General features: G+C 43.4%; 1 protein-coding gene across 2 annotated transcripts in view; it reads right to left on the reverse strand.

The window, feature by feature from the left end:
- The window catches only part of F13A1 (coagulation factor XIII A chain), a 172,615-nt gene that overhangs the window by 23,062 nt on the left and 131,410 nt on the right, over positions 1-18,143 (reverse strand). For both annotated transcript variants that reach the window (XM_066268426.1, XM_066268425.1), the window contains 2 exons: positions 11,998-12,151; positions 3,705-3,992 (listed from right to left, as the gene is read on the reverse strand). In XM_066268426.1, the coding sequence (XP_066124523.1) occupies positions 3,705-3,992; positions 11,998-12,151 (442 nt within the window). The remainder of the gene's footprint in view (positions 1-3,704; positions 3,993-11,997; positions 12,152-18,143) is intronic.

Genomic DNA, 18,143 nt, shown 5'->3' on the forward strand with positions numbered 1-18,143 from the left:
AAATAAGACTCTGTCCCTCAGTTAGATACAACTTCAGTTGGCACACAAGGCCTGCTTTTCAATTCCCCAGATCTGAACAGATGGAGTAGGAAAATGACAGGCTTTCAAGTTTCTTCAAGAACGTGCATTTTGCCTCTAGTAATAATAAAATATGGGCCTTCTCTGGCTATTTCTAGAGGGTTGTGTTTGACCACTGGGTTCCTTTAGGCTGGGGAAATATGCCTGACTTCTCTCCATCAATCTCTACAGATGCTTTTGCTACCTTTACAATGTTGACGCTGGGACCCCTTCATCCCTGAAGCAGAGCACTCTGTAAATCATAGCACTAAGGAAACTGGGCTGTGCTTCCAGCCCAAGAGAACAGTGCTCCTGAAATAGTACGTTATATAAGTGCTGTGTTTTGCTATCACATAAGAAATTGTTCTAGATAAAGTTTATTAAATGTGGCAAGAGAAAGAAGAATAGATTTTCATTCTATGAGCGGTGGAGCTGGAACCCTGCCAATATCATTGATGGTGTCTGGGGAAAGCCAAGGGAGACACAGACTGGCGCTGCCTCATCTCTTCCAAAAAGCAAAGAAAACTAAATATAGCCGAGTGGAAATGGTAGCACCTTTGAAGGTACTGGAAGGTTTAAGTTATTCAAGTCTGCCAAGCTGATTCTAGCCCACACAGTTTTTTTAATCATCAGTCTGGAAAGTATGCCTCCCATTCGACTTCGAAAAGTTTCTTTGCAACATAGCATCCTAGGAATGTACTCTGACCTGCTAAATCAAGGTCTAGAGTCATGTGGTTTTTTGGCAATAATGTATGATTTATTTTAGATTGCAATATGCAATTTATTGCATGGAATTAATTCCACCTACCTGTAGGGTAAAGCAAGAAACAGTCTCCAAGTCCCTTCAAGTTATTTAGGACAAGCCTTGGGGTGGGCTGAGTGGGTGGGTCCTGTGTCAATACTGAGTTGGCTTAGGTTGGGTCAGCTGTCGCTAGATCAGTGAGATATTACATCATTCTAGTCTGCTAACTCATATAAACTCATTCATTTATTGGATTAGGGGAAGAAGAATGAGATTGAGAGATGGGGCTCTTGTGAGGTGGGAGAGGATGGCGTTTAGTTCCCTGCTCAGGAAGGGACAGCTCTCTCTAGATAGGAAGGGCATAAGGAAGGAAGCTGGTTCACTTAGAGCTCAAGGTTACACCAAGTTGGCTCACTCTCATTGTCTGAATGGGACCTGGCTTCTGTTATCTGTTTTGACTCTAATTACTGTGTGACCTTGAACACACCAACTCATCTTTTCAGTCTCAGTTTCCCCAAATGTAAACATGCTGGAAGTTAACCTTTACTGAGAGCTTACCACATGAAAAGCATTTCACACATATTTATTTCATTTAGTTTCTTCCACACTCTCCTTCTCTTACACCATACGTCCAATCTGTCAGCCAATCCAGTGGGCTCTAACTTTAGAACATATGACCAATTCTCACTACCCCCCTCACTACCCCACCATTTCTCACTAAACTATTGCAATACATCTTCACTAGTCTCTAAGCTTTAGCCCTACTTCTATAAGAGACTGTTCTCAACACAGCAGTCAGAGTAATCTGTCAAAACCTAAGTTAGATCGTGCCATACTTCTGCTCAGGACCTTCTAATAGCTCTTAAGGTCACTTGGGCTCAGAGCCAAAGTCCTTACTAGGGACCACTACTCTTCATGGTCTGCATCTACCACTCTTCCCTTACCACTTTTGCTCCTGACTCTGATCTCCTTGCTGCTCATTGAACATATCTGACATGCTCTGGCCTCAGGGCCTTTGCACTTACAGTTTCTTCTGTCTGGAAAGTTCACTTCTACCCTCTGTCAGGTTTCTCTTAAATGGTTTTTCCTCATCCACCCCATCCCACCACCACTTCCTATCTCCCTCACTCTGCTTTCTGTTTCCCTATTACAAGCATACCCACACTACATATCCACTTGTATGTTTATTGTCGAGCTCCAGCCCCACCACTGGAGTCTATATGCTTCATGATGGCAGCAGGCACTTCTGTGTTGTTCATTGATACATCTCCAGCACAAAGCAGAACCCGACTTGTAAGCACACAGTAAAGGCCTGAGGATGACTCCATGACCCTGTGATGTAGGTGGTATTGTTTCCGTGTACAGGTGAGGAGAGTGAGCTCAGATTACTCAACTAGTTTGCCTAGGGACACACAACTTGTAGTGTGGAGTGTGACACACAGTCACGCTTCAAACCCAGATGTATCTAATTCCAAGGCTCAGGCTCTAAAATTCACTGCATCTGCCTGTGCTAAACCATTGTGATGACCGTTCTGCTCCTGAGTCACTGATACCCCCAAATGCTCTTTTCTACAGGAATTCCCTTTCTAACCCTGAGGGACTTGAAAAGTACTGGACCTTTCAGTTTCCAAAGGAAATAGCACAGTGATTGATTTCCTGATTGGTAAAGCCACACTACTGAAGCTATGGAGGCTTGCTTCCTCCAAGTTTGGTTAGGCTTCTTAGAATTAGGATTCCTAGAAATAGTTTCTCATATTTCTGGGAATATCCTTCTGAACTTACTGTGGCTAGGGACAGACACCAAATCCAGAAAGCTTGAGCATTGTGGAGACATAGTTTGGCCCTCTGCTTTGTAAAACTTATTATCTATATACCTTTTATTTTCTTTATTTTTTTTCCATTGCCACACATTAAGCCAACAAAAATCTGGTGCCCTGAAGGGTTCCAGTCCTTTCCAACCTGCTCTATCTAATGCAATATGCGCTGCAGGGGGTCAGTTTCTTCTGATACTCACTTAGCCAGTTGTGTGACCAACTGCTGTGTTCACTACATACTAGGACCCCAGGAAATGAGGTTGATTGAAATGTAATTCCCAGTGCAAGCTACAGCCTGTTGCTCCCAATCCTGCTTAAAATATTCTGAAGTTTTAGACTGAAGAAGATATTATAGATGGGCATATACACAGGGGAGATTGAAAAGGATCAAGGATGAGAAACAGTCCCCTGAGAGATGGCAAGAGAGAACAAAGTCCCTCAGAGGGCCCTGGACAGCACATCCTGAGCCTCCCATCTCCTCTCCCAAGGGTGGGCTCTCTCCTGTCATTATATATCAGACAGACCAATTTTCAGACATGGCCTTTATACATAGCTTTTATCTCCTTGCCTTCTAAGTGGTAAAATGACATTCATCATTCCTGCTGGGGCAGTCCCCTGAAGCCTAACTTGGGGAGAGAGAAACCACCAGGGGGCTGACTTCCTGTGATGTGCTCTTCCCAGACTTTCCTGTGCACTCAGTGCTCTTGGGATCTTGTTAAAATATGGATCCTGATTTGACAGGTCTGGGTGGAGCCTGGGAGTCTGCATTTCTAACCAGCTCCCCAGGGACCTTAATGCTTCAGGTCCTCGACCCATACTTTGGGTAGCAAGAAGTTAGATTATATTTCATTTTCATGATTCCCGGGGCTGGCTCTAAGTTTTGAAATTTTCACTATTCACTTCTAGGCATAATACATAGGTGAAAAGGAGAGGCCTCTCTAAAATGAGTTGGTTCTCTCATATGGTTCATGATCCTGAACTCTGGGGCAGAACTTGAACTTCAACAGAAAGTTATCAGGCATATCAGCACTGAGACAGACAGAGAAGTCTATCATGAGCTTGGGAAAGAACAGCCCCCACAGTCAGCTTACAGGCCAGAGGTTCCAGAGTCAGGTCGAATGTCTCCTTCTTGAATTCCTCCTTGGAGACACCAGTGTAGAAGGTGATGTTGCCGGAGAGATAGGCTGAGATGGTGTAAGAGTTGGGGCTGTTGTTCTGGAAGGTGATGGTGAGCTTCAGGTCTTTTCCCAGCACGGCATTTTCTACTTCAAAGTTCATGTCCACATCGAACCTCGGTTTCATGACACCTTCTGTGTTGAGGGGCTTTTTAACCCCATACATCAGGGCAGTTTCAAGGGCCAGTCTCTCTTCCTTTTGACCTAGGGAAGATGCAGGGATAATGACAGGGGGAAAAAGACACAATGCATGTGAGAGAATGGGCAGTACTGAACACACCAAGCTCTGGGCACTGGGTGACGTACCAGTCACATCGCCTCTATGAGCTACACAAGTTCCTCTGAGGCATGTGACAACATTATTTCTGTGTTATGAATTCTGCCGAATTGAGTCCCAGAGAGTCATGACCTGCCTAAGATGCCGAGTTAAGTGGCACCCCCAGGGCCTGCCTGAAAGGAGGTGGCTACAGGGCTTATGCTAACAGTTGTTTCTCCAGTGCTACTCTTTCAGGGTTCAGAGGGTACAGCAGGTAATAGCTAACTTACCTCAAACTGTGGTATCAGTATCAGTTTGCTTCCCTCCACAAATCCTACCCATGTTGCTAGAATTGGAGATCTCTAAGCAAAGACAATAGTCACATCTGGCTGTTCTATATTCTGCACTATGAATTTTTGCCTATTCATAGATCTCCCCAACAAGACCTGTTTTCCTCATCTTTCTTTCCACTTGAGCCGGTTCCATGTTCTCCTGGCAAGCTGGACCTGGGCAGCTCTCATGCTGCCCTGCACTCCTTCCTCTGATGACTCCCTGCAGAGTGCCGTCATCACTGTTTCCCAAACTGGACTGCACCACGCACTCTCGTCTAGCAAACTGGTCACAAGCCTTCTCTGCAAAAGGCTTGAAGGCCAAGCTCCCACATGGGGCACTGGGTTCTCCAGTGCCTCCTGGATGCTCACAACATTCAACAGCCTATGAAAACTTCTGAGACGGAGCCCTGAAGTGAGGAGACTTGCTTAACAAGATTTCCGCAGCTTATCTGACACTGAACACATTTTTTTTTAGGAAGTCCTATTGGCATGGTGGTGGTATTTGAGACCTGTATGCTGTTTTTAGGAATGTCTTATGTAGGGTTTCCAAAGTGGTGGTAATGGAGATGAAGGCAGGGAGAGGAAGAAAAGGGGTGAGCTCTGGAAGAAGGAAAAAAACCTGGATTTTTTACATATGAGAAAGTGAGTTCAGGTTCAAGTTCGTCCTGAGAGCTTGCTCCTTCTGGCTCCAAGCTGGGCTAACATTTCTTACAGAGCATGGAACAGGGATTGAAGAGGTACTAAGAAATAGTTGCTATTCTCTTTACCATACTAATACTTTTAGGCATATCTTAGTGCATTGTGGAAAATAGAAAGGCAAATATTTTGGCTTCTAAAAAGTAGTCATGGGAATGACTAGCTAAAAAACCCAAACAAACAAAGCCCACAAACACTTTAAAGTAAAAATGCTGGTTTTTATAATTACATCCATTTTAAGATATCTTGCACTTTACTTAGTCTATAATAAAAAGCAACAGAGATGTAGAGGTCAATTAATTATCATTGATAGATAACTATGTGATGGGTATTGTAGCAAGTACGTATTGTACGTTATTTTATTTAATTCTCAGAACAACTCGACAAGGCAGGCATGGTTATTACTATCAGTTTCCTGGTTTATAAAACAAAGGAACTGACATCATAGGGTTGTTAGATGGATCAGAGTTGGTACATGCAAAAGAATTGGCAGCTGCTAGTACCTTGCAAAGACAGAGTACTTTGCCAGCAAGTGTTGCAAACAATTGAAAATGTGTATTTGTGTATGCATGTGTATTAACAATTTCTCTGATTGTCAAGAGTGCCAGTATGTGCCAGAAACAATTTGTCTAGGATGAGCATTGGGTAGAACACACATTTACAGATCAATGGGGGAGGGTGAGGGTGACAGTAATAAAGGGAAGGGGGGGCGATGACCAGAAAAGTGCAGTGAAATATTTGAGTAGAATGCATCTGGCAAATAGCCCTGTGAATAAGAGAGCACTAATGGCTATCGCTCTGGATGGATACCAAGTATATGCAGTTAGGCAAATGTGGGTGGGTGAACACCAGCAGCAGAAGCAGGGTCAGAGGTGCCTACCCAGGATGGTGGTGGGGAAGCCTGAGCTGGCTGGGATGGGGGAAGGGTCAGGGAAGGTTTGTGGAGCTATATGAGACTCTATAGACTAGCTTGGCATAGACAGAGGAACTCCTAGCTTCCTCCTAGGGACCAGCCTGCCCTGTGAGCAGGCAGTGCCCGGCAGAGGCTGGCAGGAATTGTCACAGGAAGCACAGGCCCCGACAGGTGGCAGGGCAGAGGGGCGGCAGTGTTTCCCGGAGCTGGGCAGCATGCCCATCTCTCTGCCGCTTTGTGTTCTGGAATCTTCTAAAGCCAGATTGCGTTTTCTGAGATTCCTCTGTGGCCTCCAGGAACAAGGTCAAAGACATCTTTCTGTGAACTGAGATGCAAAGAGCATGCCCCTTTGACAAAGTCTCTTGTCATTGTTCGGGTCTTAGCTGAAATGTCACCTTCTCAAAGTGCCCTTCCTTCCATTACTCTGTGGAATGTGTCCCCAAACCCAGTCCTCTCATCTCTCACTAACATACCCCTGGTTTTATCTCCTTTTGCATGTACTTGTCACTACATGACGTTATTTCCTGTTACAATGCAAGCTCCCTGTCCTCAGGACACAGGATCCAGTCTGGCACAGAGGATCTGAAGGATCAATATTGGAGAAACCTTTTGCTCTTTCTCTCCTCTCCTCTCTTCTCCTCTCCTCTCCTCTCCTCTCCTCTCCTCTCCTCTCCTCTCCTCTCCTCTCCTCTCCTCTCCTCTCCTCTCCTCTCCTCTCCTCTCCTCTCCTCTCCTCTCCTCTCCTCTCCTCTCCTCTCCTTTCCTCTTTCCCCTCCCTCTCTTCCTTCCTCCCTCCCTCCTTTCTTTCTTTTCTTTCTTTCTCTCTCTCTCTCTCTCTCTCTCTCTCTCTTTCTTTCTTTCTTTCTTTCTTTCTTTCTTTCTTTCTTTCTTTCTTTCTTTCTCCAGAGACAGAGTCAGAGAGAAGGGCAGATAGGGACAGACAGATGGGAAAGGGGAGAGATGAGAAGCATCAATTCTTTGTTGTGGCATCTTGTTATTCGTTGATTGCTTGCTCATTGATTGCTTTCTCATCTGTGCCTTGATGGGGGGGGTGGGGTGGACAACGACAGCAGAATGAGTGGCTCAAGCCAGATACCTTGGGCTTCGAGCCAGCAGCCCTTGGGCTCAAGCCAGTGACCATGGGATCATGTCTATGATCCCATGCTCAAGCCAGTGACCCGACGCTCAAGCTGGATGAACCCACGCTCAAGCCGGTGACTTTGGGGTTTCCAACCTGGGTCCTCAGTGTCCCAATCTAACGCTCTATCCACTGCACCACACCTACCTGGTCAGGCTAGTCCTTTGATTTTATCAGTCACAAACTTTCATCTTTATAACAGATACTAAGTATTCCAGTTTAGGATATTTGATGTTCAATTAAGTTCACCTGTGAACGTGCCACCTGGGTTACCACTCATTTGATCATTTCATGCTAGTTGAGTCCCTACAATGTCCAGGTACTGTGCTCAGATGGGAGAGAGGCACAGCTCTTCCTTTAGGGGTCCAAGGGACCAGTGAAGAGGGGTCACCATAGATGTGTCTATCACAGATGCTGGGGCAGATGTTTCTGTGATGTAGGAAATGTGAGAGAAGCTCAACATCACTGGGGTTTTTCCTCCCCAATGAGAACCAGGGCCTGGAGGCAGGTGGGAGTCTGGTGTGTTGGAGGAACTGTCAGCAGCTCACTGGCTGTGGAGTGTGATGCCTGTGGGCATGGTTAGGAGGGGCAGGGAGGGGCCTAAAGGCCAATAGCAGAGGCTGGGCAGAGCTCTGACTGCAACGCCCTGGAGATGACCAAAGACAGTGAGGGCTTTCAAGTAGTATGGCACCAGGCTCAGACATATCACTTTGGCGGCAATTCAGGGTTCAGAACGATGGAAAGAGGATCAGGAGGAAAGTGGAACTGGAAAGGGAAACTATAGCAGGTATCCAGGAGAAAAACCATTACAGCCCAAGCTGATAGCAGGCATCATACAATTACTAGCAGCAGTGGAAACTGACTTTTATTGGACTCTTTCTAGGGATCAGGCACTATGCAGACGGCTTTCCATACACAATACCATTTAATTCTCAGAGAGTGGTCATGGAGACACGAGAGGATGGATTTGAGCTGTTTCCAAGGGGACATTTAGAATATCTGCTGCTTGACTGATTCTCCAGGTGCTAAATTTAGGTAGATGATGGTTCTCTTCACTGGGGAAGGGAGTGTAGGAGAAATAGACCTAGGATGCGAGAGAGGGTGGGAGAAGTAACATTTGGAAGGTTCAGTTTCAGGTTTTTGTGGGACATTTATGTAAATGTGAGCTGAAAAGTGAAGTCTAAATTGGAGTCAGCAACTTGGGAGTGATCAGTATATATGTGAACATAACACCAACTACATAGAAAGAACACGAAAGAGGTGAGAATGAAACCCAAGATGGAAGCCTAGAATAAAGCAACATTCAGTAGGCATAAGGAAAAGGGAGCTTAGTGTGTGGAGGGAGATACGAAAAAGAACTAAGCAGGTTGGGATGGGACCAAGAGACATCTGTGCCATGGAAACAGAGAAAACAGAATATTTCAAGACCTGCGAGTGAGCAATAGCATCGAAGGGTATAGGAGGGCCAGGCAAGCTGAGGTCTGCAAAACGTTTATCCTACATGTCATCCAGGTGGCTTTGGCAACCTTGAGAAGATAGTCAAGAATATGCTGGTAGCAGAACTCGGGATACGATGATAGGTGAGGAATAGAAGGAAAAGGACATGACTGGGGGCCAGATGCAGGCAGCTCTCCCAGGACTCCTGGCTGGGAGGCAAGGGGGAAGAGAGTAAGGGCATGTTGGTGGGTGATACAGTATTGAAAAAGAGTTTTGTAAACTTTTTAAAGACAGGTGGCACTTGAGCCTGCCAAAATTCTGATAGAAAGGAGAGATATAAACACAAGTGACAGAAGGAATCATTGATGGAGCAATGAGGAAATGGAACCCAGACACCATTATAAAGAAGATATATTGCCACAGAAGAAGTTTTTAGGATTCTGGTTTTCAAAGTTTTATAGTATAAAGGTATTAATGTTAAACTTTAGTTAGTTGGCACAAAAATGATCTACCACAACTGAGTTAATTAAAATAGTAAATTCCTAAATCTGAGAGTAATTTCTTTTTATGTTTTTTACTCATCGCCAAATTTTAATGGCCTTGCTCAGAATTTGTGGATAGAGATGTCACATGAGAGATTAAATAAAGAGAATCAGTGTGGCAAACGCACAGCCACGATACTGACAACTGCTTCCCAGATACTGATGGCAGACATAGCAGTCACTCTCTTTCCTGCTGTATTTGACAGCAGTCTCAGCATTCCCAAAGCTAGAATTTAAAATGTATATGCCACCCATTATTAAGAGGCTAATTATTCATCAGCCTGGGATCAAACTCTAACCCAGGAACAGGATGGGTGCCTCTTACAACTATATATGTGAATTTAGGGGCTCCTCTACTTGGACCAGATCCGCACTGGGTCCAGCGGATCTTATCCAAACTCTGGAGGCTTGGACAGAAAATGCCTTCCACCCTCAGCATTGGCACATTTTATTTGTTTTAAACTATTGTTCACCCCTTGCCAAGCCCCTGACTCCCTATTTTGTAGACTGCCTTTGGGTCCTTCCTTTCTTGACATCTCATCCTGGTTCGCACTTCACTGCCATCTCTGTGGTTGACAGCTAATGGCATTCCGCTGTGTGGGTTAGACAGACAGCTGGTCACTTTGCGACGGCTCCCTGTAGGCTTACCTCTTATTCTCTTGTCTGGTCAGGACTCTTCCACACTATCTGAGTTTATCACAGTCCTTGTCCTGCTGTATTTTCCTGGAGAACTCCTTCCCTATGCTTCACCTAACCAGATTAGGTGTCCTTGAGTCTGGCTTGGGACTCCTTTCTCTGTGACCTAAAGCATCATTCTACCCCTTTTTTCAGGGTACCCATCCTACAACTTGGTGAGGGTTTGCTTTCTGCTGGTCTCTCCAGCTAGATGGAAAGGCAGGGCTATGCATTCCTCCATTTGTACCCAGTGTTGAAATATGGGCATGATTAACAGCAAGCTGTTGAAGGAATGAATGAATGTTGCAGCTAATTTCTTTTTCCTTTTTATGGACTTTTCTTTTTTCTTTCCAAACCTTTTGCCTATAACTCTATAAAAGAGGGCATTGCCTGTTTGTTTTATTTTATAATGCTTTTATTTTTTAGCACAAAAACATTTTTGGATTGTTTCTATTGCTACCTCTCCAAATATGTTATTTTCTCCTCTTTTTTAGGAAAAAGCCAAAAAGATCTTTTGTATCTACATTGTGCAATGGATAATAACCAATACAAAAGAAGAATGAATCATTTTAGAAATACAGCAAAAACTCAATGTTTCTAATGACAGAAAATTTGAATTTCTAATACTATGCACAAGAATTCTCAGTTCAGCAAATTTGCTCTTTATAGTGCAAATTGCTTTTGTAAATGAGAGCACAGAAACGATCTAAAGCAGTGGTGGTCAACCTGGTCCCTACCGCCCACTAGTGGGTGTTCCAGCTTTCATGGTGGGCAGTAGCGGAGCAACCAAAGTATAAATAAAAAGATAGATTTAACTATAGTAAGTTGATTTATAAAGATTTATTCTGCCAAACTTAGCGAAAATCTGACATAAAGTACTTGATAAGTAATTATTATTATATGCTTTAACTTGCTTAGCTCTGCTTTATAAATTTTATAAAGTAAAGTTACTTTCCAATTTTATAAATCACCATTACTGTGGAACCAGTGGGTGGTTAGAAAATTTTACAACTAACAGAGATACAAAAGCGGGTAGTAGGTATAAAAAGGTTGACTACCCCTGGTCTAAAGTATTTAAAACAAATTCTGCACTTCTTAGCACTTCCAAAATACTGACAGATATTTAGAAATATGCTAACTACTCATCATTTTTATACATTCACTAAAATAAATGCCACTCCTAAGAACTGTGGTGGTGAATCATCTATAAAATACACTCCATCACAACCCCCATCAAGAAAACTAAAGTCCTTCACCTCCTGTCCTCTGCTGACCTTGGGCAGCTTTGTTTTCAGCCACTCAACACTCTGAGCTTAATGCTTTCATAATACCTACAGGACCCTAAGCACGCCAGGTGTTTCACACCTCCATGCTTTGGTCATGTTCCCACTGCAGGGAAACCCTTGGCCAGCCTTCTTTAACTATGGTTTATGATTTCTCTTACCCTGCTTTACTTTTTTCTGATTCTCCTGGTTGAACTGAATATCCCCCTGTTTGTTATCAAAGCCCCCACTACATAATGATCTTATCACTTGGCTAGGAACAGAAATTGAGTCCTGCTCACTAAAATGACCCATAGCACCAAACACAATTCCAGGAATAGAGTAGGCAGTCAGTAGTGATTGAGAGGGAATTGAACTCAACAGCTCCACTGGAAACATTCTACACAAAGAAAGTTCACAAAATCACCTTATCATTATTTCATAATTGAAATGGGTCTTCAACTTAATTGGTCTGAGTTAGTGAGATTGCACTGTTTTATTAATATTCTATGATCTACCTCAAGGGATTTCCATGATAATTCAGTGGAACAATGTATAAAAGAATAGTGGATAAAATACTAATTAGATGTGAATAGTTATTTAAATTCTAGTATTGAACTAAAATTACATTAGTTGTACACTGTTTTCTTATAGAATTATTTAATTTTTTTTGTTCTTTCATATATTCTATGCATTGTTAAAGTAGATATGATTTAAAATCAAATCATTTCTACAAGACATGGGGAGAGGAATTCTGCTCAAAGCAGACATACAAATGAAACCACAATGAAAAATTGTAGGTGTGATGTGTCTTTCACTCATGAGAGTTCATACTTCTGCTCTGACTACCATGTGTTGTAAATGCCAATGCTTTCTCTGGGCCATACCTTATAGTGACCATGGGTAAGTACAAAATGGACTTGGGCAAAAAAATTGTCATTCAGTTATAATAAATTACCTTCTTGGAATTTGTAGGTATCAGTAATATCCTTCATGCCATCTCCTCCAACTTGTTTGGTCACAATTAATTTCCCAACGTGGGTGGTATCAACAGCTTCCACCACCTGAGTGCCATCTTTTTTAGCTGTAATGTAAATAAGATCACTGTTGACCTAAAAACAGGAAAAGAGAAAATTAGCCATCATCAAACATCTTTGTTACCAATGTGCAGTCATCTAAAATCCCCTTAGCTGACATGTTTCTTCAACAACATTGAATTCATAGGGCTAAACTCATTTTAAAACTATTCTGAAGGGGAACCTAGTCTAGATTAATTATCAAGTGTTTTAAATTAAGAATTTTTAGGGCTGGAACTATCAGTTGTTTAACATCAATCATCTCTTTCCTCCCTTTTTTCTTGCTGGTAAATTCTACCTCCTAAGAGAGAGCAAGAAGCACCATGTCTATTGCTTGCTTTCCCAGACTTCTTTTAAGCTAGCAGAGGCTGTGTGACCCACCAATAGAAAAAAGAGAATGTCTGTTGGGTGGCTTCTGGGAAAGACTTTTATTTATTTATTTATTTTTTTATAAAAGGAGAAAAGTACTTGGGAGAGTTTGCCCTTCCCTTCCTGTTTTTATGTGAAGTGCAGTGATGTTTGGAGCTACTTTAGCCATCTTGAGTTAGTGAAGAGCAACATTGCCAACAATAGTGGAGTAGAAAGATGGTAAGCATTTGAGGTCTTCACAATGCTGGCAAATGGCTAAGCCCACCTTGAGACTACCTACTTCAGAACCTCTTGTATGGATTAACGTGCCATTGTCACTTCCGACTAAAGATTTTGGAGATGATGATATACGTAGTATATCTTGTTTGTGGTGATGGGATCACAGATGCATACAATAACTGTGTGCAATTTAAAATGATAAATTATACCCTTAATAAAAACTAAATATAATTAAAGCAAAAAAGAAATAGAGAGAAGAAAGGCTATGCTAAGCTGAGGGATGAGTCCTTGCAAATGTTCTGAAGAACGTATTTGGGAGACACACTGGGTTAGCTGTAGGACATTTGGATTCTGATCTCGCATGTGTACTTCCAAAAAGTTACCTTAGCCTCTCTGATCTTCAGTTTCTGCTTCTATAAAAAGAACATAATTATACTTGCTCTGCCAATTTTACCACAACATTTTAGGACTGAGATAGGCTCTAGGTGAGGATGACTTGTAAATTTCAAAACTAAATAAAAATCTAATGGGGAAACTTGATAATAGATTCCCAACTTTTAAGTTGAGGTTAAAGTGGTTTAAGGTCTCTTCTTTCTCACAAAATGTTTTGAATTTACATAAAATCTAATTCTAGTAGGGAAAAAGTAAGTGGCCAACATTTAATAAATACTCACACAGTTTCAGGGATATTTTAAAATTATTTAATTTCAACCTCAGAAGAACTCTGTGAGGTAGGCATTATTGTCTCCATTTTACAGATGAGGCCACCAAGGCTCAGAAGGTCAGCAAAATGTTTGTGAACACAGGCTGACCGGGTTGTGCACAAACCCAGAATGGCTCGGTACCCTGGCTCATCTTGAACTGGCCCACAGCACATTTCTTGACTTTCACAGCCCATGGTGTTCCTATATCACCCTGCAGGACTGAGAGCGCCGCCACGCATGGTGAAATGATCCACACTTGGGCCTCAGATTTCTGAGGGGAGATAAGTGACGACCCTGCCCCTCAGCAGAGTCACTAGGGCTTTGTGACACTAGCTGTATGATGTGAGAGACTGAAGTGGAAAATCAGGAGTCAGGACGGGAGATGACAGAGCAGACACCTAAAAAATACTTGTCATTTTGAAGGGAAACAAAGACAGTGAAGTAACATTTAAAAGAGTTTACTGAGAATTTTGCCTTTTATTCTGGAGCAAGCCATGCAAGCACAAACAGCTCCCTCCTCCACTTTCAAATTATAGCAACAATAATGATAAATATCCTCTTAATAATAGCTCTTACGACAGCTTACGGTGGTCCAGGAGACAAGAATCTGAATGGCTTGATCCTTGTCTCCCCTTGAGCACAGCTTAGGAAATTTATGTGGGCAAAAATCTCAGCCCAGCCCAACAGCATTGTCCTTGTGAAGAAAGCAGAGAAGAAATGCAAAAGAAATGGCTTTTGCATATGCTCGTTGTGGGTAAGGCAAAGAATCGAATTGAAAGTGTTCTATTCAATCAACATGACACCAGCAAGCTTTCTTTTTAGCTTTGGCCACCAGCATAGTGGTTCTCCATCTAATTTTCACATTAGATTCACTGGGGGTCTTAAAAAAGCAATAGTGATAAGCCCCCACCCAAGACCAACTGCATATCATAAGTGCAGGGGATGCTGGAAGAAATATTGAACCCAGGCTGTGAAATTTTGGGCTAATTACTGAATGTCTCTGGTTTAATAACACTATCCTTGCAGGGCTGGTAGGTAGATCAGTACTACTCATGAAAACCCTAGTTTAAGGCTGATTTCTTTGGAATGGAGTCTTACTGATCACCTAGTCCTACCCTTACATTTGAAGGGACTGCGGTCATGCAGAGCCTGCACATCCCAACACCATATCTGGTGCTATGTTCACCATACCAGACCGCTGCCTCTTGGTCACACACAGGTACTTCCTACACAGCCACTGCTGAGGTTCAGGCCCCCAGGGGATCAGCAAAGGGGTTCTGGGATCAGAGGGTAGAGGGTCTTCTCTGAAAGCTTTTGCTTGTGCCTGTGGAATGGAAACATTTGTTCACTGCTGCCAGAAGCTCCACTCTTCACCACTAAAATGGAGACTCTCTTCAGAACCCAGGATAGAGTTTTCTTTGTGCATTTGCTTCCAAGCTGAGATAACTCCAGGGCACATAAGTTGAGTTGCAGAGAAAGTGGTGGTCCTCTGAGAACATGCCAAAGCAGTGGATACCTGTCTGGTCCACAAGCCTTCCTGGCCCGACTGCCATAGGCCCACTTCATGCTCCTAATTCCTTCAGCTGTAGCTGGCCATGCTGCCAGGCCTTCTGTGTCTCATCTCCTGCTCACGCTTGAGGGTGTCATCTGGCCCCCCTCTCTCTGACATACTGTTCTTAGCAGTGTTCTCAGCATTCATTTCTGTTTCCTTGTTTGCTTTATTCATTCAACAAGAATTTATTCATGACTACTATGTGCCAGGACTTGCTTTCAGTAAGGAAAAGTGAGGGAGAGAAATAATCCACACTAAGGCAGGATAGAAGGATAAAAGCAACAGAGCAGACTCTGAAATTTCAAGGGGTGTGTGGGGTGAGTGAAGGCCTCTCTGAGGAGGGGACCTGATGGAGACTGGGATAGGGTGAGGGAATAGAACATACCCCTAAAATACAGCGGGGACAAGCTTTCACAGCAAAAGGAACAGTATGTGCAAAGACCCCAAAATGAGAATATGCTTGGATGTTTCCAGAAGAGTAAAGTAAGGTCAGTGCAGCTGGAGGGAAATGAGCAAGTGATGGGGTGAAAGGGAATCCAGGGGCCAGATCACATCAAATTTGGTAACAATTTATGTTCAACTTTATTTTAAGGGTGTGGGAATGTTAGATGGTTGGATGCAGGATAGTGACAAGTTTCTATTTACATTTTTAAAAGATAACTCGGGCTAATTTGTGGAGACCAGATAGGATGGGGACATGAATTAGCAGGCAATGCCACAGGGCTCAGTGCTGGACAGAGCTCAGAGCGGAATGATGACCATCACAGACACGACTGATGACTGACAGCTTTTGAAGGCATTTCTGGCAAGATGTCCGAAGAAGGTTAAGGAGAGAAGACCAAGATGATTTCCAAGTTTTATGTCATTAGAATGAATGGCTGAAATATATATTTTAGAATAGAAGAGGCCAAAGAAACAGACTGCGTCTAATGAGTGGTGGCAAAATTAACAACTCTAAGTTGAGAATGCAGCCACGCAGTTTGTGCACAGAGACCGGAGGGCCCAGAGCCAGGGAAGGTGTGACTTTCGGAACAGTGAGGTGGCCACTGTGCCTTGTGCAATCAGTCTTCACTACTGCAAAAGCCGGCAGAAATGCATGCGTGTGCTGTGTGTGTGGGAGCTGGGAGTGCGATGGTGGGAAGGAGACAAGTCCAATCAGAAGAAGCTAGACTAGAAGAGGAGTAGTGACTCCTGAGAGCTTGGTGGACATGGAAACTCAGAAGATGACTCCAGACTTTCAGGATCATTTGCTCCCTTCTCCCCTCTTTGGAAGCCCGTGGGCACCATGAGCTGGGGAGAGAAAAGGCAGGCGGCCCTCCAGAATTGAGAACCTCACCCCAGCACTGAGGGCATGAGAAGGGAGGAAGGGAGAGAAGCAAGTTTTAAGCTCTGCAAGGAATCTAGAAATGCTAAAAATTCCAAAATGAAAAAGGACAGGAAAAGGGACAAAGATAAGGTGCCTTCCATGTACAACCCCTTGTCTAATTTGGGGTTCTGCTGTCACTAAAGAAGACCAACTTCGTGGAAAGAGCAAAAAAGGCAATAAACACGATGCTTGCTCTGGCCAGAGTGAGTAAAGCATGACCAAGAACATCAGCATGACGGGAGATGAGAAAACGCGAACTCCCACTGCTGGGTCTGGGTGGGTGGTGAGAGGCGAGCTTACGCAGCCAGGAGGTGGAGAGGGTAGCAAGGGAGGATTCAGTCTCATCCATGAGCCATAGAGTCACTCCCTGGGGGGTCCGACTTTAGGTACCCTCGAGAAAAAGATTCTTCATCCCCTTCTCAGCAGCTCAAACAGCTCTTAAAAATGACTCAGCCCTGGAGCTCAGCCTGTGGCAGAGCAACAGACTGTATACACTGTCAGACAGGTCTACGCGGGCGAGTGAGCAGTTACTGCCCGCAAATCCTGGTGACGTATAGAACACCCCAACAATATTTAATAATAGCAAAAGCATTTGCATTAACAGCTATTAGACAATTTGCTCTTGAAGGGAGTTTCCTTCTTCTCTCCTTTGTAGGAATAAATTATAATAAGAATATAAAAACAGGCTTTGTGAATTTCAGAGCAGTATCCTATTAAGAGATTCTCATAACATCATAGACTATCAGGTGACAGCTGGGAGGTTTGGATAAATCTTAAAATCCCAAAGTGAAATTGAAGGAATAACATTCCAAATACGATATGCCTGTTCTCCCAATGCATCTAGAAACTATAATGAAAGAAACGCTGTTTGTTTTGCGTGGTTCACATTTCTGATTTTGCTGTCTAAATACCTGTGCTTGTTGTACTTCTGAAACATTTTCTAATCCAGCCTCCTCCTTCCCCCTCAGTTGCCATTTGTCCAGTGTTGTCTGGTATGGTGTAATGTCACAGCCTTCCAGCTAGTCTCCCCACCTCAATGGCGTTCCCATCCAGTCTGTGCTCCACAAAGCTCACGTCTCTCCCTCATGGTGACACTCTCATTTACAGGAGGGAGTATCCTGAGTTCCTTCAGCTGTCATACTTTTGACACCTATGGTGAGCCTGCATAGGTAGCTTTTAATGTCCCCCACACACCATTTGGATTCCTACGTCATCCTCCCTGCCTGAAATTCTTTCCTACTCTGGCTTCTTTCTTGCTGCTTTTGCCTGAGAAACAAGCTTAGGAACTAATCCATGTAGGCAGCATTCCTACGCTCCTTCTCAGAGCTCTGGAAATGCTCGGCTCATCTCACCATGGCTATCACAAAGGTGTTGCCTTCTGTCTGAGCCCGTGTCACCCTCCCATCCTAGATATGGTCCTACAGCCTTTCTGTCCTACTTCAGTTTTTGGGTTCGTATTTCTCAGCTAATGAATCTGTATGTATAAATGCAGATTATTTATCACCTGCACAGCTTATCCAACAGTTAGTGCCATAGCAGCTCTTGTATTATTGTTATTTAACTTTTGGTTCATGTGCATATACTCTACCTCCCATCAAGATTCAAGTTTCTTAAGGACATAGGCCTCTGCATTCCATAGAGCACAGTGCCTGGTGCATATTAATAATAGATTTTTACTCATCCTAGTCACAGAGTGTGGTGATTAGTAAAGCTTTTGAGGGGAGAAAAATCTCAGAACATCTAGGAAACAAAGCATTAGCTAAGAACTGCACTTGGAATCGAGAACCTGGAGGCTGTAATGATGTCTACTTAACTTGT

The sequence above is a fragment of the Saccopteryx bilineata genome, chromosome 3 (assembly GCF_036850765.1).
Source record: "Saccopteryx bilineata isolate mSacBil1 chromosome 3, mSacBil1_pri_phased_curated, whole genome shotgun sequence".
In the NCBI taxonomy this organism is placed as follows: domain Eukaryota; kingdom Metazoa; phylum Chordata; class Mammalia; order Chiroptera; family Emballonuridae; genus Saccopteryx; species Saccopteryx bilineata.